The sequence below is a fragment of the Apium graveolens genome, chromosome 3 (genome assembly GCF_009905375.1).
Source record: "Apium graveolens cultivar Ventura chromosome 3, ASM990537v1, whole genome shotgun sequence".
In the NCBI taxonomy this organism is placed as follows: domain Eukaryota; kingdom Viridiplantae; phylum Streptophyta; class Magnoliopsida; order Apiales; family Apiaceae; genus Apium; species Apium graveolens.
The window spans coordinates 288,321,970-288,345,364 of record NC_133649.1 but is presented as its reverse complement, the minus strand read 5'-3'; the positions used below and the strand labels follow the sequence as shown (position 1 = coordinate 288,345,364).

At 36.6% G+C, this 23,395-nt stretch overlaps 2 protein-coding genes across 2 annotated transcripts; both read right to left on the bottom strand.

The window, feature by feature from the left end:
* Positions 1 to 12,080: 12,080 nt before the first annotated feature.
* LOC141713536 ((1S)-1,7-diacetoxy-luvungin A aldo-keto reductase-like) lies at positions 12,081 to 13,779 on the bottom strand. The gene is made up of 3 exons (XM_074517000.1): positions 13,326 to 13,779; positions 12,984 to 13,227; positions 12,081 to 12,709 (listed from the first exon to the last, which is right to left on the bottom strand). Exons 1-3 carry the CDS (start codon positions 13,646 to 13,648, stop codon positions 12,305 to 12,307), a joined length of 972 nt encoding a protein of 323 aa, XP_074373101.1. The 5' UTR covers positions 13,649 to 13,779; the 3' UTR covers positions 12,081 to 12,304.
* A 1,021-nt stretch (positions 13,780 to 14,800) lies between these two features.
* On the bottom strand, positions 14,801 to 16,282 carry LOC141713535 (non-functional NADPH-dependent codeinone reductase 2-like). Its single transcript, XM_074516999.1, has 3 exons — positions 15,857 to 16,282; positions 15,526 to 15,769; positions 14,801 to 15,354 (listed from the first exon to the last, which is right to left on the bottom strand). Exons 1-3 carry the CDS (start codon positions 16,177 to 16,179, stop codon positions 14,950 to 14,952), a joined length of 972 nt encoding a protein of 323 aa, XP_074373100.1. The 5' UTR covers positions 16,180 to 16,282; the 3' UTR covers positions 14,801 to 14,949.
* Positions 16,283 to 23,395: the final 7,113 nt, after the last annotated feature.

The following is a 23,395-nucleotide window of genomic DNA, read 5'->3' as shown; positions in this document are numbered from 1 at the left end:
TCCTCTTGTTGGAGCGAATTTTAAATCACATATGTCGCTATGTATTAGGTCTAGCACTTTGGTGTTCCTTTCCACACGTTTAAATGATGATCTCGTTAATTTTGCCTCAACACAAGTCTCACACTTATGTTTTGAATCAACAGTAAGTTTTGGTATGTATTCTTTTGCACTTAAACGTCGTAAAGTATCATAATTTACATGTCCTAATCTAGCATGCCATAAATTAGGAGACTCAAGCAAGTAAGCAGAAGAATTCTTCATTTCATTATCGTCCTTAACGGACATTACATTGAGCTTAAAAAGCCCATCGGTTAAATAACCCTTGCCTACAAACATACCACTCTTAGACAAAATAACTTTATCTGACTCTATTATAATGCGAAAACCATGCTTATTCAACAGAGAAGCAGACACAAGGTTCTTGCGAATATCAGGCACATAAAGTACATTTTTCAAAGTCAGATTCTTCTTAGAGGTCATCTTCAGGATCACCGTGCCTTCACCATCAATGGTAGAAGTTGCTGAATTCCCCATGTAGAGCTTCTCACCTGCATCGGAAGCTTTGAGGCTAGAGAAAATCGTCTTGTCTGAGCAAACATGCCTAGTAGCACCAGTATCAATCCACCATTCACGTGGATTAGAACCGACCAGGTTTACTTCAGAGACCGTAGCACAGAGGTCTATATCACCCATCTCCTTGGAGATATTCTCTACCATATTTGCTTTTTTCTTCTTGTTGGGCTTCTTGGCTTCTTGCAGTCAGAAGACTTATGACCAACTTTATCACAGTTGTAGCACTTCCCTCGAAATTTTGACTTTGAAATTCCTCCCTTGGGTGCCAGCTTTGCCCCTTTACCAGAATTAGTCTTCTTGGGCTTGGAGCTTTGAGCATGCTCCACCATGTTTGCCTTCTCAGTGGCAACATTAACTTTCTTCTTGGACCCTCTGTTGTCTTCTTCAATACGAAGTCTAACAATAAGATCCTCCATAGACATCTCCTTTCGCTTGTGCTTAAGGTAGTTCTTGAAATCTTTCCATCCAGGTGGAAGCTTTTCAATAACAACAGCGACTTGGAAATACTCACTTATGACCATTCCCTCAGCATGAATGTCATGAATGATCACCTGCAGTTCCTGCACCTGACTGACCACAGTCTTAGAGTCTGCCATCTTATAATCAAGAAAGCGGCCAACAATCCACTTATTTGCCCCAGCGTCCTCGGTTTTATACTTATGGTCAAGTGACTCCCATAAGACCTTAGCTATTGGCTTCGCGCTGTATACGTTATACAACGAGTCAGACAAACAATTTAGCATATAGTTCCGACAGATGTAGTCGGAGTGCTTCCAAGCATCAGCAGCATACACAGTCTGCATGTTACTCTCAGTAGTGAGCAACGGTGGTTCTTCCTTAAGGAAGCGATCCATATGCAACGTGGTCAGATAAAAGTGCATCTTTTGTTGCCAACGTTTGATGTTCGTTCCGTTGAACTTCTCAGGTTTTTCAGCATGTGCAGCAGGCACAGTTGGCATAACAGGTGTAGCAGGCACCACATGTGGAACAGATGGTACGTGCATCTGTACTACAGGTGTATGCACACCAGTAGGCACCGCAGGTATGATCGGAGGAGTGAATCCTGCCGATATATGTCCAAGAGGAACACTAAACTGTTCAATGATAGTGTGTCCCACAGGCACATGTCCCGAAGGCACATGTCCAACAGGCGTTTGACCCCCATCAGATCGTACGATCTGTGCGTTAGGGTTAATCGGCTGCTGGTGAACCCCATCGGATCCAGTGATCTGTGCGTTGGGATCAGCCGTCATGTTCATCGGATCGTTCACAGTTTGGTTCTCCATCGATCTGTTACTCAACAAAACAAGCAGATACAGATGTATAAGTCACAGATGTATAAAATAAAATAGCTTTAAGATTGTGAATATAATCTGCGATTAATACATACAATTGAAACAGTGTGTGCGAATAACAGTGTGCGAGTATAACTGTGTAAACCAGAAAAATAAACAAAAGAGATAAGGATATGAGAGGGTTCTCGAGTCCAGTTGAAAGGAACTGTCTCCTTAAAGCTATTTCACCTCTCACCGTATGTGCGAGCCGACAGCCTCCCAGGATAAAACGAGAAGACGGTGTCGTTGTACAAACGGCACCTCCGGCGAGCTAGAATAGAGCAAGAAACTATCACCGACGAGAGAGAGAAGAATAGGGTTTGTGTTTAGAGACGGCTGTGTGTTCTGAGTGAGTAAAACCCTAAACCCTATAGCGAAAATATATAGGCTTAGAGAAACGTGTGCACTACTTCTCTTATTTAATTAAACGCGTTAATTAAATTTAATTCGAGAGTCAATTATTATCCGTAATTGAATCGAATTATAACTGTCAAATCAATTCATATTCGTATTTATAAAATAAATACTAAATAATGAATATTTATTCAAGAGCCCAAGCCCAGTAGAAAATTAGCAAAACAAGTCCGTGATTATTCGGGCCAATTTTCTGCTACATTCATGTCCGCAGGTCGCAAACGCGGGCAAGCCCGAAGGCTTCGCAAGCCTCGGATTACCCCTCGAAATCCCACAATTTGCACCCCCTGCGCGCGCACGTAGGAGATGGAGCAACACCTTACTAACACTTTTAAACACTACTAAAGTGTTGTGCTATATAAAGCAATGGAAACCCCTTTTCCATTTCAATGTGGGATACAAGTTTTCACATCTACAATTCCACCTTCAAAGGACCAACTTTGAATGATCGTATCTCATTCATCCCTTAAACATTTTGAGTGTTTCAAAGTGTCTCGGAAAGCTCTCACGGAGGGAACATATCCCAAGCGACACCCATTCAAGAACGGCTCAAAATGACTTGACAATGTGGGGCTCAATACCCACATTTTCCAACAAAATGTAGTCTTCTCGTTTCATCGAACTCAATCACAATGTCAATCGCTCGCTGCTAGATGAAGGAAGTTTCTTGGGCAGTACAATTTGACAAGTGTATGTTGATGTGGATTAGCAAACATACCATATTACGGTCTTTTGACATCTCGAAGATTTGTCGAGTGTGTGTTCACGTGCACATGCTAAAAAAGTGTGATTAATGAGTTGTAAAAATTTTATTGGTGAAAATTTTTGTGCATGCAGGAGAGTCCATCATAAGCTGACTAATATATTGTGCACACCTAGAACTAACTTTTACATATTTGTTTATTGAATTTCTTTGTAATATGTGCTCATTAGCAAATATTAAACACCAATTCCTATAATATTGATTTATTTTTATTAGTAAAATTGGTGTTAATGTAAAAGGTCCTTGAATATTTATGATTCAAAAATTAATCAAAATTTAATATATAATTTTTTATTATATGCTCATGTACGTATTATAGAAAATTGTTATTAAACTTGGGTCCATTTGTTAATAAGAGAAGGGAACCAAGTGAACTTAACAACACGCATTTTAATTGTTAAAATTTTTTGGCAATTTTTTTTCTCATCTCTATAAAAATCCTAAAATATGTAGCTACTATATTTTACGGTATCTTTTGTCATTATTAAAATAATATACTTTTATAGAAAATATCAAAATAATATGATATACGTGTAATTACTATGAATTTCAGTTTGCATCATAATTATTATTAAGATTCTGTAAATGAAAGATTCTTATAAATAAATTTAAAATTTAGATAATGAAATAAATTGGAATCATAAAAAATATTTATAAAAGATTGAAAATGAAAGTAGCAAACTTGGTTTTTTTTTAAACATATAAACAGATGAGATTGAAAATGAATAAAGATTTTAAATAATTTTAAAATATTTTTTTGTTTAATATAAACATATTAAATAAGTTTAAGTTTTATCATTGGCTTATTAATTAACTCTTTTGCCCTTATAATATATGCATTTGTATTCATAAATCTCTAAATTCTGCGAGCCTACTTTTGACCCAAGATATATGTTTTCAATTTCTTTAACCTTTTTTACTGTGATTAGTAAAAAGTCGGAGGGTAAAAAATATATTCGACCCTTTTTATTACCATGACCCATGCAATAAATATACGTGTCATATGTAGGACATATTTTAATGACTGCACTTCGTTTTAGCTAATTAACAAATGTATGATTGCATTAACTAATCACAACTCTTTTGGTGAATTTATCATGTATAAATTCATTTACATATGGTAGCAACTACACCCGGCAAATCGGATAACTGTCATGGTTTTGAATCAGATCTATTTCGAATTGGTTCCACTTTTAGATTATGATATAATTCGAGGTTATTCGGATCGGATCGGATGTGATTCGGTTCGAGTCTAATTCAGATAAAAAAACGGATGAAATTCGGACAAAATTCGGTTCGGATTAAATTCGGTTCAGATATTTCGGATCTTAACTTAACTTAAAAAATATTTTTTTATTAAATGTAGTACTTTTAATATAATATAATGTACTTTTACATTAATTTATAATTAAATAATTAAATTATCACGAATATAAGATACATTTAAGTATGAAGTTTGCTTATTTCGGATCATATTCGGTTCAAATATTATATGAATCGGTTTTGTTCGGTTCCAATTTATAATCGGATCTAGTATTTCAGATCATTTTCGGTTAAATTTTCGGTTCGGATAATTTTCGGATCGGTTTAATTTAGTTTTCGGATAATTATCGGATTATATAATTCGGATCTCGGATCAGATCTTGGATCCATAAATTTCAGTTCGGTTGTTCGGATACAGACCAATTTTACAGGTCTAGTAGCAACTATCATTAATCACCATGGTGACTCGTTGTGGTTTCATTTTTCTGTACTAGTCTATACAATGTCAGATAATTAACTGTTACGCTTTAAAGTATATTTTGGTATATTTTGGTGTATCCTTTGACACTTAAGATATAAGTAATATTTTTTTCTGAAAAAAAAGTAATATTTTTTTTTAACCCATAACCCATATAACGATATAACTTGGAGGGTCAAATATTTTTTTTAACTTCAACTTTTAGTGTCATGATAAAAAGGGCGGAAGAATAAAAAAATACATACAAGATCAAAAAGTACGTTCACAGAATTCGGAGATTTATGTATAGAAACGCATATATTATAAGGGTCAAAAATTTAATAAGCTCATAGGATAGTTTTACAATTATTCAGACTAGCTTACGCCCCGTGCGACTTGATTAATATTTATATATTTTCATTTTTATTTTTTATAATTTTATTAAAATACTATATAAATAATTAAATACTACATAATGATTATATAATTATAATTTCATTGTGCATAATTTCAAGTTAGGTACAAATATTATAAATAGTATATTATCTATGAGATCTTATTCATAAATAATAATATAAATATTTGTTGTTGGTAAGATTTGAACCTCATAATTTATATGTATCTTTATAAATAATAATATAAATGTTTGTTTTTGACGGGATTCGAATCTGAGAACTTGTGGAGTGTATTTTTTAAGTATTTGAATCTAACGGCTCTGATTATTTGATGAAAAATATCCAACGGTCGTGATAGAAAGGGATAGCGAAAATGAGGATTAACCAAATTACAAATTATACCCGGATAAGTATAGATTTAGCATATCCCCCTTTATAATTTGTCACGTCACCAGTCACCATCATCAATCAGAGGACTTCTGTATAATATATACGTGTGCATGTTTTGTATAATTATTCATTAGTGCTGGTGAAATATGATTTACTCACTAGTTGCATGGCTATACGAAACTGCAGGTTCGAACCCGCACGTTTGGCCACCTCTAACTGCAGGTTAAATTTAACTTATGGACTCGTCTTATCCCTCCTACTCCCGCACCAGCCCCTCCTACACGCCCAGCAGCCCCGTCTACTCGCACACCAGCCCAACCTACACGCCCTTGGGCGGGTACTACGTTCCTGAACTGTGTCTTAGGTTTCCTGAAGAAAGGGAGACCAGATCATTAGATGCCAGATTCGATCAATCTCCTGGCTTAAAAAGTTAGTAAATCAGTATTATTGTATGCATCAGTATAATTAGTATCATGGGAGTGGCCTGGGCTAGAAAGCCTTTCGCCTAGGGTTTCCAACACTCAAGTACCCCAAAGTTTTTGAATCCCTTATATTATGAAATTTGTAAAATGCGGTGTGTACATTAGGCCAAGGCCCCCGGAAAAATCAGGGATGTCTCTGATTGATTTATTATTTTATTGAGAACGCGGACCCCTGCTTACTAACTTGCGACAAAAATTGTATTTTGTGACGAAAAATTAAACTTACTATTCCAGCAAAAACGACGAAAAAATTCCGTCGTAATTGGCTCAATTACGACGATTTCAGTACAAAAAAATCATCGTAAATGGCCTAATATGTTGTAGTGTACGTTGTAATTATGTGCAGAAATTTTGGATTACTATGTTGATGCTAAACCTTCTCTAGATATTGGTTGTCAAATGTCTACCCGAGGTAATATTTACTATATATGATAGTACTTTCTATCATTATTTATTCTTTTTTTTTTGAAATATATTTTGATCATATGATTTTCTAGTCACAGATACCAAGCATTCCAATACTAGTGTCAACAGAAAAGAATTGTGGGGGGTCTATTCCCAGATCACACCTTCAGTTGTATCCGTTTCTTCTTTTCTTGGTAACTAACTATCACTTACTCTATAATAATTGTTATCTAAATTTAGGGTTTGAAGAGGTTTGTAATATATGTCCTTTTTTTATGATAGTTTACAAATTGTTTTGATATTTTTTTAACTTCTATAGCTGATATAGTTATAGTTGTAATAAAACTTGATGCAAAACTTTATATCTATTCTAGGCGTGGAAAGGAAAATTGATTGCTCGGGTCTTATAATAGATTGGAGTTCAAGTGAGAATGAGGCTACCATACTGACTTCTGCAAAACTCCTTTGGAATGAAAAGGATTCCACTTTTGAATTTTCCGTTAGTTCAATTTGAATGATTCTTACAATTTGCCTAATTTTCTTTAGTTTTACTAGATGTTATACATTTGAAGTTAACAAGTGTTACTTTCTTTCAGAGAATTGTAAGGATGACAGATGGAACATTGCTTCTAGCTAAAGAAGACTATGTGGACTATTATCACAATGTTCTTACTATGAAAGTAAAGTCCCCAGTAGAACAAAAGTATGTGATTTGAGATCCAGGCAATCAGATATTGTTAAAGGGATGAATGTCATTGCTTTGGGTCGTAACTTTGAAACCTGCTCCTTGGTTGATAATAATAGAAATTTAAATCTGGAATACCCAAATTTTGGTTGTGATGAGCTCTTGAGGTCTACTTGTGCCACTGAGGTATTCTCTTTCTTCCTTCTGTCTTATATAGAAAAACATTTTTGTGGAGTGAAATATTCATCAAATTCGTTATTACCTAAATGATTTTTGAAGACAATTTTTTGGAGGATTAGTTCAAAACTTTAATGGTTTAAGTGATTAACTACTTCTTTCATCCCAAATAATATGTTTAAAAAAGAAAGCGCTCATTGTGCACACTGCCATCAATTTCAAAGTAGAAGACATGGGTGAGACTATAAGCTAGTGTGTTTTGTGTATCAACTGGCACTACAAGAAACATGGCCTTTACCGACCGCCAAATCGGTCATTATAAGTCCCTGTTTCTTGTAGTGTGGTAGCATTATGAAAATGTTTGCTATCTCACTAACGTTTATTTTAAGTGACATTGTCATTACTAGGTTCTAAATAATTAGTCACATTGCTATTTTATTATAATTTTACGATATGTTGCTTAAAGCTTTATGTATTTTCCCTAATTTTCTTATAAATATGTACGGGGAGTGATCTTGGCCAGTTTTATTTTCATTGGTAGAAATATGCTATAGTAATCACATCAACATATCTCTAATTGAACATTATATATATATTTATTTTTTGATATTACCCTATCTTTTCTGGATTAGCCCTTGAAGAAAGTGTTTTCTTAAACAGGATTGCGAAGGTGGACCACTTGTCACCAGTACTAGATATGTAGTTGGGTATTAACATGAATTGTGGTCATTATCTTCCTATTCCAATTATTTTTACGTGATTGGAGATGTGGAAGTCATATAGGTATGACGACACTTTAATTTCTTGTATACCAAAATGGTCGATCCAATGGTTCCCCTTTCTCCTATACTATTATGCATGAAATTAATAAGCTTTCATTAGCCCCCCTTGCAAATTCTTACTCGTAGGTAGTTACTTGGGTTCTTAGAATGTTGGTCTCTAAGTCGGAACTGAACTTGGGGTTTAGAATGTTTTGGCGGAGACAATGACCTCAGTTTTACAGCCCAATTCTGTCATTATTTTAGATGTCTTTTTGTCATTTCATTTGGTTCCTAAATTCTTTTGGATTTAGTTTCCCTAAATGCAGGAGCGTCGTATGGCCTTGGTTTAGAATTAGCGTGGTTGATTTGGATCAGTTATCTTATCAAGTATGGGAAAAGTTAAATATATCCCCTGCAGAGTCATATGTTGTTGTCAAAGAGGTGAGCATCCTAGTACTTTATCATTATATTTCATTAAGAGACTTGAAGATGTAATACATCCGTTTAATATTCAAGTTTAACTCCGTTGTATTCAGTAGTCACTATAGCAGATACACTATATGTCAAGAGGGGAAAATTTACTGTTACAACAGATATGTCATGCAAGGCTGAATGCACATAGGCCATAGGCCATATGGGTAGAACATAGGAAAACAGAGTTAATAGTATTACTTTAGTTTCATATATCTTGAATGCAGTAAAGTGATAAATTCATGCTGAATTTCCAGCAGATTTACTATTAGAGCAACTGTATTTTCTCATGATCAGGTATCTGAAGGATCACTAGTTGCTGATAAAAATGATGTACGCCCTGGTGACTTAGTGGCTACCTGTAATGGAATTCTGATACGGACTTCCAAGCAGGTAAGGAATTCAATACGAATCTCGTATGCTACGTTTAAGCAATGTTTATAATCATGATTCTGATGACATTGTGTGTAAACTATTAATTAATAATTTAAGATGCAATTTCCTTTTCCTGAGAAATTTAAGTGCTCTCAGCATTTCAACCCTTGTATCTTGAATTTTTGTTTTAATAAATATTGTTGGGTTTCTGCAGTTTTAAGATTGGATATCTGGTTTTAAATATGTTTTATCTGTTCTTGCAGTATTATCGAATATTGTCAGAGACATCGCAAGCAATGAGTTGTGGTAATTGGGGTGGACAAAGTTTCAAGGTGAGTATAATAATTCTGGAATCATATAATCGATATGTTTAATTCTTTGAGTTTTTCCTGATAATGATGCAATTGAATATGCATCAGGTTGTCATAAAACCATATGATCGTCGTACTGATAATATTAGCATTGAGGCTGACAAAGTTTCAGTCGACGACAAGAGGTTTAATGAATGGTAATCTAGCTACTACTGATGTTTTGTAATTACCATTATCATTGCTTCTGTGTTTATCTTCCTTGATCTTCTTAAATGAAGAAGAGTGGAAAATGAATCATATAGTAGGAAGTTTTGCTATTCTAAACTAATATTATTCGGGTTAAATATCAAGCAGGTGACTGACTGCGTCCAAAAAATTCAAGTCGGTCACTCATTGCAAATTTGACTCAAAGTGATCATCGATTAACTAAATTTGATCATTCCGTTAAATTTGAAAACTGAAAATAGCCGAATTTAAAAAATAGTAACATGTGAGGGTAGAGCTTATTTTGGGCTTCAATATAATTACTAAAACTTTCTATTTGGCTCACGAATCATGATGAAATATGGTTTTAATTCCCCTTACTTGAGTTATTTCGAAGAATTAAGCGATATTTCATTATGATTCCGTGAGTCAAATACAAAATTTTAGTAACCATATTGAAGCCTAAAACGAGCTATACCTTCCTCTGTTACCATTTACAATTTCGGCTATTTTCAGTTTCGACTTTAACGAAATGATCAAATTAAGATAATTTATAATTATTTTGAGTCAAATTTGCAATGAGTAACCTACTTGAGTTTATTGGACGCGGTTAGTCACCTAATTGATATTCAACCCAATATTATTATTCTGATTAGAATTTTGTTCTATTTAACTTGCACACCTTATGTTTTTCAAAATGATTTAAAATTTGTTTTGCGTGGACATTTTTTGAACTTATTTTGGTTGAAGAAAACATGTCTTCACAATTCTAGCTTCTTCACAATCTTTTTAACTTATTTTGAATTTAGTGAATTTAATTAGTTTTGTTTTCTCTTTTGGCCCTTAGAGCACTATTCTAAATCTTTGTTATAACATTTGTTTTCATTATTGCTCTTAGTTGGCCTAAAATTACAGCTTATGACTGGATCAGCGAAGAAGGAAAACTAAGAAATCCTGAGCATTGGGATCGATACCATAGATATCATCCGACGGAACCTACATATACCCCATGCTAGGTTAAGATAATTATAAAGCAAAAGAGAGTGGACAAATGCTTAGCCAAAGCGATATCTCTAATTCATTCTTTCTCGCTGTTAATTAAGAGAGAGTGGACAAATGCTATACATGACGATCCGTGTCTGCAAGTAACTTTATATTTCCTTCTCCCAGAATTTTCATATATAGACATAGAATTTTGCGATTGCAGAGATACATGCTTATGATGATTTTAAAAACATTTTTGTTTGTGTGTGGCATTTGTGCGAGTTATTTGCGTTGAAATTTTTATTAATTTCTTTTTGTATGGATTCCGAAAGAAGATCAAGAACACTTCCAAAACTTGAAATGGTTAAGTATCGGGGGAATGTAAACTACGGGTTTGGCTACGATGAATCAATCGATGATTGTAAAGTATAAAGTATCAGTTTATAGCTTAAAATCTGATTGTTGGAGAATAATTGGAGATTATTTGTGTGGGAGAAAATTATGTTGTTCAGGCAAATTTGCAAATAATGCTATAAACTGGGGTTTTGGAAGATCAAATATTGAAAATATGAAATTTTATATAGTGAAAGTAGTTTTTTGTTGCCTATGTCTATTAATTACTTGCTCACATATATGTTTCTGGTTCTATCTCGTGCACTCTTTCTTACATCTGCAATCTTTAAACCAGCCTACCTTATATTAGACATTTACTAATAAATAGCCAAAACTGTCCCAGTCTCATCCACATACACACTCTGTGATGTTCTATTCAGCAGCCATCTTATCTTAATTCTGCTACTCCCTCCTCCCTCCGTCCCTTAATACGTTTCCATTTTTAATTTTTACACTGTTCACGGTAAGTGATTGACTACTAATTTACATCTAATCTATAAAAGCAAATATAGTCATGAGTGATTTTGTTGGATTCGTATTTATGAATACTTTAATACAGTGAAATTTTTATATTTAATACTACTACGAAATTAAAGATATTAAAAGTGTGCATCGGCAAACGTGTTCAACACAAATGGGAAACGTTTTTAGGGACTGAGGGAGTATCATTTAAGAGCCCAGATGTTTACATTCAGAACTCTATCTTGCATGTAGTCTAGAAGCTTTGACAATTAGTACTACCCAAAGCTTATCTATTTTATCCATATTACTGCTTCTATTCACACATGTACAACCCAGCTGTATTATTTGACCTAGCTGTTAATAACCTTAATGTCCAAGATTTTGAGGATTCTTGTCTGCTGCTGGATTACTTCTAGAATGGGTTTAAATTCTAACACTAATGTCATCCCGAATAGAGCTTGTATCTGTCGAGTAAGAAGCTCCAATTAGGTTTTAAATTCTAACACTTATAATGTCATCCCGAATAGAGCTTGTATCTGTCGAGTAAGAAGCTCCAATTAGGTTTTAAATTCTAACACTTATAATGTCACCCCGAATAGAGCTTTTATCTATTCCCGCAATTTATTCTGAATCGAGGCTATTAAATAACTTTATATTTTCTGGCTATTATAGAACAAGGCAACTTATCACTGGTGAATTTTCAGGAGTAGTATTGTATCTGTTTTAGAGAAATTTAGTGTTTATCATCTAACCAAATACAGCAGAATTACTGGAAACAAAATAAGAAAAAAATGGACTCTGTTTCTGTCTTAATATATGTTTTCAGCTGTTCACAGCTCTTATTCTGCACTAGGACCTTGAAAGTTACATAACAGTTCAGACAGTTAAACAAATGCATATCAAGTTCTTAACCTTGAAAGTTCTTATTCTGCACTAGGACCTTGAAATATATGATTCCACTTATTGAAAATTTCTAAATACTATTACATCTGTGTAATGATCATCTTAAAGTTCTCCATCCCAGAACTCCTCGACAGACTTAATCGGGCCATTTTCAAAGACAAACAACTCCCCGCGGTCTGCCCTGCACTGCGGGATCTCAGCAATCTTCTTGGACTCTTCAGCACTCAACTCCCAGTCAAAAATTTCTTGGTTCTGCTTAAGTCTGTCTTTGTTGAAGCTCTTCATTATCACGACAACTCCTTGTTCGTAAGCCCATCTCAAAGCCACCTGGGCTACAGATTTTCCTTTAGACTTTGCAATTTCTTTCAAAACCACAGATTCCAAGACTCCTTTGGTTCCCCAAAAGGCTCCTGATGCTCCAAGAGGAGAAAAAGCAGCTATCTTGATTCCTTTTGCCTGACAAAACTCTCTCAGCTTCCCTTGTTGCCATGCTGGGTTCATCTCCACCTTTCGACACAAAAAACACAAATAGATCAGGAATATAGAACACGTACGTGCAAGGTTGTACGACGTGTTTGTGTCCATATGTTTGTTTTCGTTTTTTTGAGTTATTCATTCTATTAAATAGTATAAGATCATGTTCGGGCCTTCCTCTACTACCTTAAGGTTTTAGTGCGACTGGTTACTTAACACATTCAATAATGTGAACAATTACTTGAAAGGAAGGGTACAGGATGGAACTGACTATTTAATATCGTTTAGTTTGTGAAATCGAACTAACCTGATTGATTGCTGGAGGGATCTTGGCAAAAGCCAGAAGATCAGCAAGCTTCCTGCAAGTGAAATTACTGACACCAATTGATCTTGTAAGGCCAAGTGTCTGGCACTCTTCCATGGCTGTCCAGACAGATTTGATGTCCATCGGAACAACATCTTCTGGCTTCAGATGAAAAACGTTTGCATCGGGCTTCAGGCTCACTGGCCAATGTATAAGATACTGATCAAGATACTCCAACTTCATGTTCCTGTAAAGAAAAAAGTTAACATATATTTTTATCAACAAATTGGCATAACATTTCTTGTACTTAAAAATGAAAATGAGTGAGCAGTCAATTTATATTACTGCAACGTCTTCTGCAGGGCTGGCAGGATGCGATCGCCATGATTATCAGTGCACCAGGCCTTAGAGGTGAGGAAGACTTCATCGCGAGATTTGATCAAACCACGACTAATTGCTTGAGATATAGCTTCACCAACAGCTTCCTCAGTCTGGTAAAAAGAAGCAGTATCAAACATCCTGTAACCAAGCTCCATTGCTTCAAGCACTGCTTTAATCACTGTTTCTGGCGGTGGAGGGGGATAAGCACCTGTGCCTAGTCCCAGAACTGGCATCGGTTTCGCATCGACGGAGCTCAGAGGGATTGCTGGAATGCTTTGAGGAGCCATCTCTTGGTATGATCAATTTACAAGAGAAAATAGCTATTGTAACTTGATTTTCTTAGGTGATCAGAGGTGTGGATAATGTATACCACAGAAGTCACGCACATAAAGCCAACATGTGCGTCACTTTTTCAAAGAACAACAGCCCTGATGCCATAAGAAAAATTGTTTGAACCACACAAATATCAAAATTGTTTACGTCAGCCGTGAGCAAAAATTGTTTGAACCGAACACATAATCCCTTGTCCCGATTTATTTATTTAATTTTTGATGGTCAAATTAAATCAACTTTGATCGTAAATAAAAACTCTTTCTAATTATTTTGATTAAAAAATACATATTAAAGCAGATTAATAATACTTTCTAATGATATAATTTTTATAAATATTTTTAATAATTTATTATATGAAATTTTCAGTTTAAATTAGATCAAATTGACCGCAAAAAATTAAATATGACAGATAATTAACATGAAATAAAAAATATCAAGTTATTGTTTCGATTCTACTAAAATTTCAAAATGTTGGTGAAACGGTTTAGTCATCAATTCTCTTAAAATTTAAAGTGTTAAATTTTAAGTTTTGCGGGAGTCCTTCATTAACATGAAGTATAAGACATTAACTTATCGTTTTTGTTCTCTTAAAATTTCAAAGTGTTAACGAAGCAGTTTATTTACCGGTTCTCCTAAAATATCTAAGTGTTACCGAAGCGGGATTATAAGGGATCAGATGATTTCTTTAACAATTTTGTTTCAACTTTCAAGTCCCCCTCCCCTCTGGCCTTCACTCTGTTGCTCAAGAATCATTCTTTGATCATTTTCCAGTTAATCAGATTAGGATGGGCTGAACTTGAAGCTATATTCTAAACAACCAGAGCATTTTAAAGGTCACTACTGGCATGTCTATAAGGAAATGAATGCTACCATCAATACTTCATGGTGAGAATATGTGCAGGCTTTCACTGCTATTACATCCATCTTTTTCTCCGGAATACCTTGTACACATATGTAGCTTATAAGTAATTATAGTGATAGAACTTTGCAGGTTAAACTAGTCATCTATCTCTTTCTTGATTGTTTGTCATCTAGTAATTATGTTATGACTAGCTAGCATTTTTGACAAAAGATTGATATTTATGCAGACAGATAATGACTCGTAATGGCATCAAATTGTCCTGATTCTGGCTTATTCAGTAACTATAAATTACAAAGAAGATATCTGAAAACACGAAAGATGTAATGGCAGCCAAATTCCTCATTCCAGAAGGTTTTCGATATCACTGAATCCAGTAACCATGTATTAGTCATCTTAAACTTCTCCATCCCAAAGCTCCTCAAGAGATTTGATAGTTCCAGTTTCAGAAATAAACATCTTCCCATTGCATGCCCTGCTCTGCTCGATTTCAGCAATCTTCTTTGAGTCTTCATCGCTTAACTCCCAGTCAAAAATTTCAAGATTCTGCTTTAGTCTCTCTTTGTTGAAGCTCTTCATTACAATGACAGCTCCTTGCTCATAAGCCCATCTCAAAGCCACCTGAGCTACAGATTTTCCTTTCGACTTTGCAATTTCCATCAGGACCGGAGATTCCAAAACTCCTTTGGTTCCCCATTGTGCTCCTGCTGCTCCAAGAGGGGAATAAGCAGATATCATGATCCCGTTTGCCTGACAGAACTCTCTCAGCTTTCCTTGTTGCCAGACCGGGTTCATCTCGACCTTTAAACAAAAATACATTAGAAAGATCAAAGTGCAAGATTGTACCTTGTATTTGTTCCCGTAGGACCTCTCCTTTTGTTGTTCTATAGTTATAAAAATGATGGCATAAAGTACACAAATGCTAAAGAGACAAGCTGAAGAACGAGACTGACCACGTAAATCTGGACTTACTTGATTGATAGCTGGAGGGATCTTGGCAAAAGCCAGAAGATCAGCAAGCTTCTTGCAAGTGAAATTACTGACACCGATTGATTTTGTAAGGCCGAGTGTTTGGCACTCTTCCATGGCTGTCCAGACAGATTTGATGTCCATCGGAACAACATCTTCTTGATTCACATGAAAAGGCTCTGATCCAGGCTTCATGCTCACTGGCCAATGAATAAGATACTGATCAAGATACTCCAACTTCATGTTCCTGTAAACAACAACAAAAAGTCGAAATTTAAGATTTTCATCAACAAGGTTCTTTAAAATGAAAATGATGAGGGGATCAATATATTACTGCAGAGTCTTTTGAAGGGCAGGGAGAACACGATCGCCATGATTCTCAGTGCACCAGATCTTAGAGGTAATAAAGACATCATCACGAGATTTTATTAAACCAAGATCAAGTGCTTGAGATATAGCTTCACCAAGTGCTTCCTCTGTCCCGTATGCAGAAGCAGTATCGAACATCGTATAACCAAGCTTAATTGCTTCATGCACTGCTTGTATGACTGCTTCTGGGGCTGGATGTGGATAGTCACCTGTGCCTAGTCCCAAAACTGGCATAGTTTTCGCGTTACCAGAGCTCAGAGCAACTCTTGGAATACTTTGTAGAGCCATCTTGGATAAAAATTTTGTGTGAGTTTAGCCTTTCCTTTGTGTGATTCTTATAAGATCATGTAGGTGTCACAGATGCAAGTAGAACAACTAGAATTTGATTTTGTTTTCTCTTGGTCAGCATTTTGACGCAAGTAGTTGGCAGTGCATAGAGATGAACAACGACTAAAGGTTGTAGATATTAGTTCGAATCGATATGAAAAATTCAAAAAAACCAACACGCAAAAGTCTAAAATTCTTTAGAAGTTTCTATATTTTCCTCAAAATTTGACTTGGCTCCAGAATTTTTAAGAGCTGTTATACTTTTCTCCATATTTGATCAGTCAGCAACGAGATGGAGCCTAAATTCGGGCTCGTTAGTTAATGAGCTCGAACTCGAACACGGTTTTCTGTTTGTTAAGAAATCTCGGCTCGGTTCGTCAGAAAAAAATTGAAGCTCGGCTCGGTTCGAACAAAACTCGGCTCGACTCGGTTCGTGAACCGCTCTAGCCTAAATTTCCAAAACCCAGATTAAATTTGAATTTGGAAATTTATCCACGGATTTACTCTATATTTAACTTAAACATTTAAAAAGTATGAAATTTTTTGAAAAAAAACATCATATTATAAAGAAGTTACAGATATTAAAGTTATTAGCTTAAAACTCGTGCGATGCACGGATCACACAGATTTTTTTAATATTATATAATTTTTTTAAAAAATTTTAAATTAAATTTTAAATTTTGTTCATTTAAAACTTTAAATGATATGATTTCATAATAATTATATTAGTAGACGTATATGTTCATAACTTTTTGAAACATTTAAACTTATTTAAAGTGATAACATCGATAAGGAGGGAAATGTTATTATAATGAAATTATTATTTTATTGAGGGTAAAAATATTGTAATGTCTTCATTATGTTGGGACATTAAAAAATATGATTTTAGCATGTTGATTACTTAATCGATTAACGGTAATTCTATAAAAGATATTTGAAAAAGACAATATTATTGATTGAATGATATAGTTTTATTGATAATTTTATGTGTATTTTAAAAAAAATAATATATATATATGTTTTAATTAAAATTTTAATTTTAGTTCAAATCAACAGGATACGAATTATACTGAGTCTAATATTAATTTGATTTATCTCGGATCAGTGGTTTATATTATTTTATTTTAACTCGATGCCCAATACACCGACCAAATCAAACTAATTATTTAAGTTTAATTTTAATTTTTTTTAAGTGTGGATCAATAAGATAATTTTGTTTTAGACTGAATAATTAGTTTATATTATTTTATTTGTGTTGTTCGATTTGTATTTTTATTTTAGTTTTGTGTTAGTCTGAATCAATTGTATAAAGTATTTTTTTATCCTGGATAAATAAAATATATTATTTTGTATATCCAAATTCATTTGTTTAGGAGGACTGATAATAATATTATTTTATCTTAACCCGATTCACATATCAACTAAATCTTAATAATTTTTATTTAGTGTGCTTATTAATTTAGCCCAAAGTAACAAATTAGAATAACATAGAACTCGATATGAACTAAAATATAAAATGGTAGAAGAAGTTGAATTTAATATAAATTATAATAATATTGTTATGGATAAAAAACTAAGGTTATTATTTGCTGTATTTATTACCAAGATTCGGGAGCTCAAGACCTTTAATGGTTGTTCTCGTGTTTCGTAGCTTAATTCTGCCTTTACGAGATGCCTACGTATCTCTGTGAATTAGAGAATCAAGCCAAAAAACGTAGTTCTGATTGGTGGGGGTGAGACCCCTTATATAGATGTTGGGAGTCCTTGAATTGGACTTGGTATAGGAGACTTGGTGGGCAAGTCTCATAATTAGAATGGACTTTGGAGTCCTAGATAGTAGGAAACTGATTCCTTATCCTTTTAGGTCCCCTTGAGGCTAATCTATAAGGATTTATATCCTTATCGGGACTCTTCTCAATAGTTGATTTTTCCCTTATTAATTAATTACGAAATTAATTAATAATCAGGGTTTTTGGGCCTTCTTTATTTCATCAGGCCTGATCTGGTCCATCAGGCTTAACCTTTCTGGTCTTAGTATCATATATCTTTTTATTGGGCCTATCAGCCCACACCTTGCAGTATTTAATTATACTATCATAATTTATTTATCCCTATCATTTGCCCCCCAACTTTTGGGAAACATTGATTAGGTTTCGCAGAAGTTAAGTCTGTTTATTCCCTTACAGGGTTTCGTTTTCGCGTAAAGTGTGGAGCGACCTACACATTTACAATGAATTTTCCTTTTATTCAGGAATTATCTTAATTTCCAGGAATTTTTCCCTAATTTCCTGGGATTTGTCCTTAATTTTCCGGGATTTATCCTTAATTTCTGGATTTTTCCCTAATTTTCTGGGATTTGTCCTTAATTTCTGGATTTTTCCCTAATTTTCTGGATTTTTCCCTAATTTTCTGGGATTTATCCTTAATTTTTGGATTTTCCCCTAATTTTCTGGATTTTTCCCTAATTTTCTGGGATTTATCCTTAATTTCTGGATTTTTCCCTAATTTTCTGGGATTTTTCCTTTAATTTCTGAATTTTTCAGATTTCCAGCCCTTTTTCGACCAGGATCCTAGTCGAAATTTCGACCTGGATCCTAGTCGAAATAGGGGTCAGCCTTGCCATCCTGGTCGAAGGAATTCGACTAGGATCCACGACCTGGAATTCGACCAGGATCCTAGTCGAAATTTCGACCTGGATCTAGGTCGAAAATTCCCCCACCTTTTTTAGCTTCTGGTCATGAGCCTATCGACTAGGATTTCGACCAGGATTCTAGTCGATATTTCGACCTGAATCCTGTTAGAAAATTCTTTGGTTTTCTTGCTTCCTGGTCGAAGGATTTCGACTAGGATCCACGACCTGAAATTCGACCAGGATCCTAGTCGAACTTCGACCTGGGTTTTTAATCCTCATTCTTGAAAGATGCTTGGCTAATTCGACTTCATTCCTGGTCGAGGTTTCGACCTCAATTCAGTCCTATTTTTTCCGTTGTTTTCGTGTATCTAGTTGAAAAATTTCGGGCAGGATTCACGACCTGGAATTCGACCTGAATCCTGGTCTTTTTTATCCGTTATTTTCGGGTGCCTGCTCGAAAGTTTTCGAGCAGGATTCACGACCTGGAATTCGACCTGAATCCTGGTCTTCCACTAGCCTTTTTTTATTTGGCTTTAATTTAAGGTATTGTATTTTCCAAATCCTAATTGGATTTGGGCCTGGCCTTCTTTATTGGGCCTTATTGAGTTTTTCCAAATCTTACTGGGCCTCTTTTATTGGGTTTTTCCAAAACTTACTGGGCCTCCTTTATTGGGCTTCTCCAAAACTTACTGGGCCTCCTTTATTGGGCTTTTTCAAAATTTACTGGGCCTTCTTTATTGGGCTTAATATTGATCCGTTTAGAATCCTCTAGAATCCTTGGAATATTCTGGAATGTTCCTTTTTCTGGGCTTTTTCCCATGGGCTTTTGTCCTTAATGGGCTTTCGTCCCTTCAACTTCCTTTTCCTCTTATATAAAGAACTGAGGAGAGGCTACTACTTCTTACCTTCTCATTTCTAAGTTTTCTTCTTTCTCCTCATGCTAAGATTCTCAGAGCAATAACAGCAAGTCGGAGCTCAAAGCCTTTTTTAGGAGCGCTTCTTCAGGTAAAATCCCTCCCTTTTCTTTTCGTGTCTATTTTATTGGGTGCCCTTCTTAAGATATCCTGTATGTGTCCTTTTTGCAGATGGCGGACAAGAAAATGACCCGCTTGGCCAAGATGAACGTGGCTAGAAAGTCCAACGAGTTCCCTATCCGATCGAGGTACACTTCTTTAATCGATATGATCAACACTCGAGGGGACGAGTACCCGTCTGATGCGCATCTGGACGCGCACGATCATATCAGTGCCTTACGGGACCCAAGGAGCTGGAAAAGTTGAGCAGCTGCTTCAGAATCAAGGAACCTTTCAAGCTGGTTCTTGCAGGTCCGGCCGACAGGGCCTGTCAGTGGAAGAAGGACGCGCTATGCGTCTATAGGGATACTCTAAGGGCAGGTATCAGACTCCCTTTTCATCCATTCATTCCTTTGCTACTGGCTGATGTGGGCATCAGCCCTTGCCAACTTCCCCCTAATTCTTGGAGGCTGATTCTGTGCTATCTGTCGCAATGCGCCAAGCACAATGTCCCCACATCTGTTGCTGTCTTCAGAAAGATTTTTCAGTTCAAGAATAGCCCTGATAAAAGTCCGGGTTGGGTTTCTATTAATCAGCGCCCCACTATCCCCCATATCGTGAATGGGAAGTCCATCCCTGACAACAACTTGGGGTGGAAGAAAGATTTTTTGTTCATTGTTTGGGAAGGTGGAGATTGGGGCTCCCTGTTTCGATCATCCTTTGGGTTGGCCGTGGACGGGAGCCCAAATGATATAACTTTGTCTGAGGAGGAGGCTAGAGCTTTCAACCTCCTTACACAAGACAACGGTACTTCCCATTCTTGGGACCTTATCCGGGAGACCGTCCTGGTAGAACGCGGCCTCTCGCCCGTTCATAAGAAAAGTAAGTTCCCTTTCTTACCTCCTTTATTTCCTTCATTTTTTATTCCATTGATCTTCAACTGACTTCGTTTGTTGCAGTGGCTGAGAAGATTGAGGAGGCTACTAAGCCTAAGGACCTGGAGACAACCAGGATGAAGAGGGCTGGGAAGGTCTTTAAAGACCCTCGACTTGGTGATCGCTTCCCTGAGTTCCTCCTTCAGGCAATGGAGCCAAGCGAGGAAGGCCCCAGCCAAGTTTTGCGCACCAAGCAGAGGCCAGGGGCCTATTTTCAACCTGCTTGGGGGATCCGGGGCAAGGACTCAATCGTGGGCAGCACGGCGCTGTCCAAGGAATGGTCTAAGCATTCCATCTCCCCGGTGGACTATCAAGATTTTGTCCTTCAACAGGACTTAGAGGGGAATGAGCTATTTGGAGCCCAGACTCTGGCGACGGTACGTCCTTTACCTATGCCCTTCATACTTATCTTTCCATGCTTCTTTTCTAAACTTTTGCTGTTTCTCTTGCAGGCTAACGCCCATTTCCAAGGGGCAATTCACCAAGCTAAGGCTTGGAAGGTTGACCTGGAAGATGCCAACAAGAAGTTGGAGGAGGCCAACCAAAAAATAGAGGCCCTTGAAGCTCAACTGGCCTCTTCCACTTCTGATCTGGAAACGGCCCGGGCAGAAAATGTCATTCTGAAGGCGCAGAAGGACAAAGCTTTTGATGGCTGGATGGACACCCAGGAATTCAAAGACTTGATGGTGGAGCATGATGCCCTTCTTCACCCAGTTAGCTACAAAGAGGGTTGGGACGCTGCTGTGGAGGCCATCCAGGATGATTTTCCAGAGGTCCTCGAGCAGTCCTCCTTTCCTTTCCCTGTACGAGTTCCAGAGCTTGGAGGTGTTACTGAGAAGCTTGCTGATATGATCAAGGATGGAGAGGAGGAAGATTCTTCCGAAGATGAGCTTGAGCCTGTCGCTAAGAAGGCCAGGGTAGAAGAGCCTCTAAGAGCGGCGCCTCAACAGCCAGCATCTCCCGCAGAGGGAACCTCTATAGGGACTTCGGAGGGGACGACCGAGACGTCCGAAGGAACGACTGAGACATCCGAGAAGACTTCGGATAGTGGTTCCGAGGAATCTCAGCCTTCCAAGGCCTAAGTTTTTTTTGTATATCTTCTTTTTGAACTTTCATTCATATCAGAACTTGTTACCCTCCGGGGTTATATTTCATATGTTGCTTTTCTTGCCTCTTTCTATTTTAACTTTACAATCTTAATACGCATTTGAACTTTAAACATCCTTAGATTGAAATAATTTCAAACTCTTTAATATGAAGTCCGGTTTTCCAAAACCTTACACAGCATGGGTTCGACCCTAATCAACAATAACTAGACAATGTAAATTCTACTAGAATATAAAATCCTACGCAAGCAAAGCTTCAAGGTGCTTTTAAACCTACTTGTCACAATGACAAGTGAGAATCGTACTTCGCCTATCTTACACGTAGTAAACCTTCAGGTTTTGTGCGTGCCAGGTCCTCGGGACTTCAAAACCATCCATAGTTTCCAGCTTGTAGGTTCCTCTACCCTGAACGCTCTTGACTCTGTACGGCCCTTCCCAATTCGGGGCAAGCTTTCCTTTCTGTCCGACACCAGAAGCCTCTATTTTTCTCAATACTAGATCACCTTGTTTGAAAAACCTCTCTTTAACCCTTAGGTTGTAGTAGAATGAAGCCTTTTTCTGATATTCTACTATCTTTGCATGTGCTTTATCTCCCACTTCATCGATTAAATCCAGGGCTAACCTCTGCCCTTCCTCATTTTCTTCCTCATTGAAAGCCTGAATCCTTGGAGAGGAATGTGATATCTCTACTGGAACTACTGCTTCTGCCCCATATGCCAACATGAAGGGAGTTGCTCCTGTCGTGACTCTACAGGTAGTCCTGTAGGCCCATAATATTGGAAGTATTTCATCCACCCAATTATTTCTTGACTTCTCGATCCTCTTCTTTAGTCCATCCAGGATTATCCGATTTGCTACCTCTGCTTGCCCATTGGCTTGCGGGTGAGCCACAGAGGTGAATCGTAACTCAATTTCATTTTCTTCACAATACTTCTCGAATTCCTCATTGTTGAATTGTGTTCCATTGTCAGTGACGAGGATACGGGGAATTCCATATCGGCACATAATGTTTTCCCACAGGAATTGTGCAACCTGCTTAGTTGTGATTTTGGCCAAGGGTTTGGCTTCGATCCACTTGGTGAAATAATCAATGGCTACAATCAGAAACTTCCTTTGTTCCGTGGCCATAGGAAAAGGCCCTAGAATATCCATCCCCCACATAGCAAAGGGAATAGGCGAGTTGATAGAGGTCAGCATCTCGGGGGGTTGTCTAACAATTGGTGCATGCTTCTGACAGCGATCACACTTCTTTACATATTGTTTGGCATCAGCCATCATTTCTGGCCAATAAAAGCCTAAACGGGTTATCTTATGAGCTAAGGCCCTGCCCCCCAAGTGTTGTCCATAAATACCTTCATGCACTTCCTCAAGAGCCAAGCGTGCCTCATCGGGCCTGAGACACCTCAAGTAAGGAACCACGAAAGATCTTTTATACAGAATCCCCTCTATCAAAGAGTACCTTAGTGCTCGAACAGTTAACTTTCGTGCTTC

What these genes read in the sequence shown, in the direction of transcription:
- LOC141713536 (XM_074517000.1), bottom strand. Translation starts at nt 13,648, where the DNA reads ATGGCTCCTCAAAGCATTCCAGCAATCCCTCTGAGCTCCGTCGATGCG. An exon ending in GCCCTGCAGAAGACGTTGCA is followed by an intron (nt 13,228 to 13,325) that starts GTAATATAAATT and finishes TTTTCTTTACAG; the next exon opens with GAACATGAAGTTGGAGTATC. An exon ending in TCCCTCCAGCAATCAATCAG is followed by an intron (nt 12,710 to 12,983) that starts GTTAGTTCGATT and finishes TTGTGTCGAAAG; the next exon opens with GTGGAGATGAACCCAGCATG.
- LOC141713535 (XM_074516999.1), bottom strand. Translation starts at nt 16,179, where the DNA reads ATGGCTCTACAAAGTATTCCAAGAGTTGCTCTGAGCTCTGGTAACGCG. An exon ending in GCCCTTCAAAAGACTCTGCA is followed by an intron (nt 15,770 to 15,856) that starts GTAATATATTGA and finishes TGTTGTTTACAG; the next exon opens with GAACATGAAGTTGGAGTATC. An exon ending in TCCCTCCAGCTATCAATCAA is followed by an intron (nt 15,355 to 15,525) that starts GTAAGTCCAGAT and finishes TTTTGTTTAAAG; the next exon opens with GTCGAGATGAACCCGGTCTG.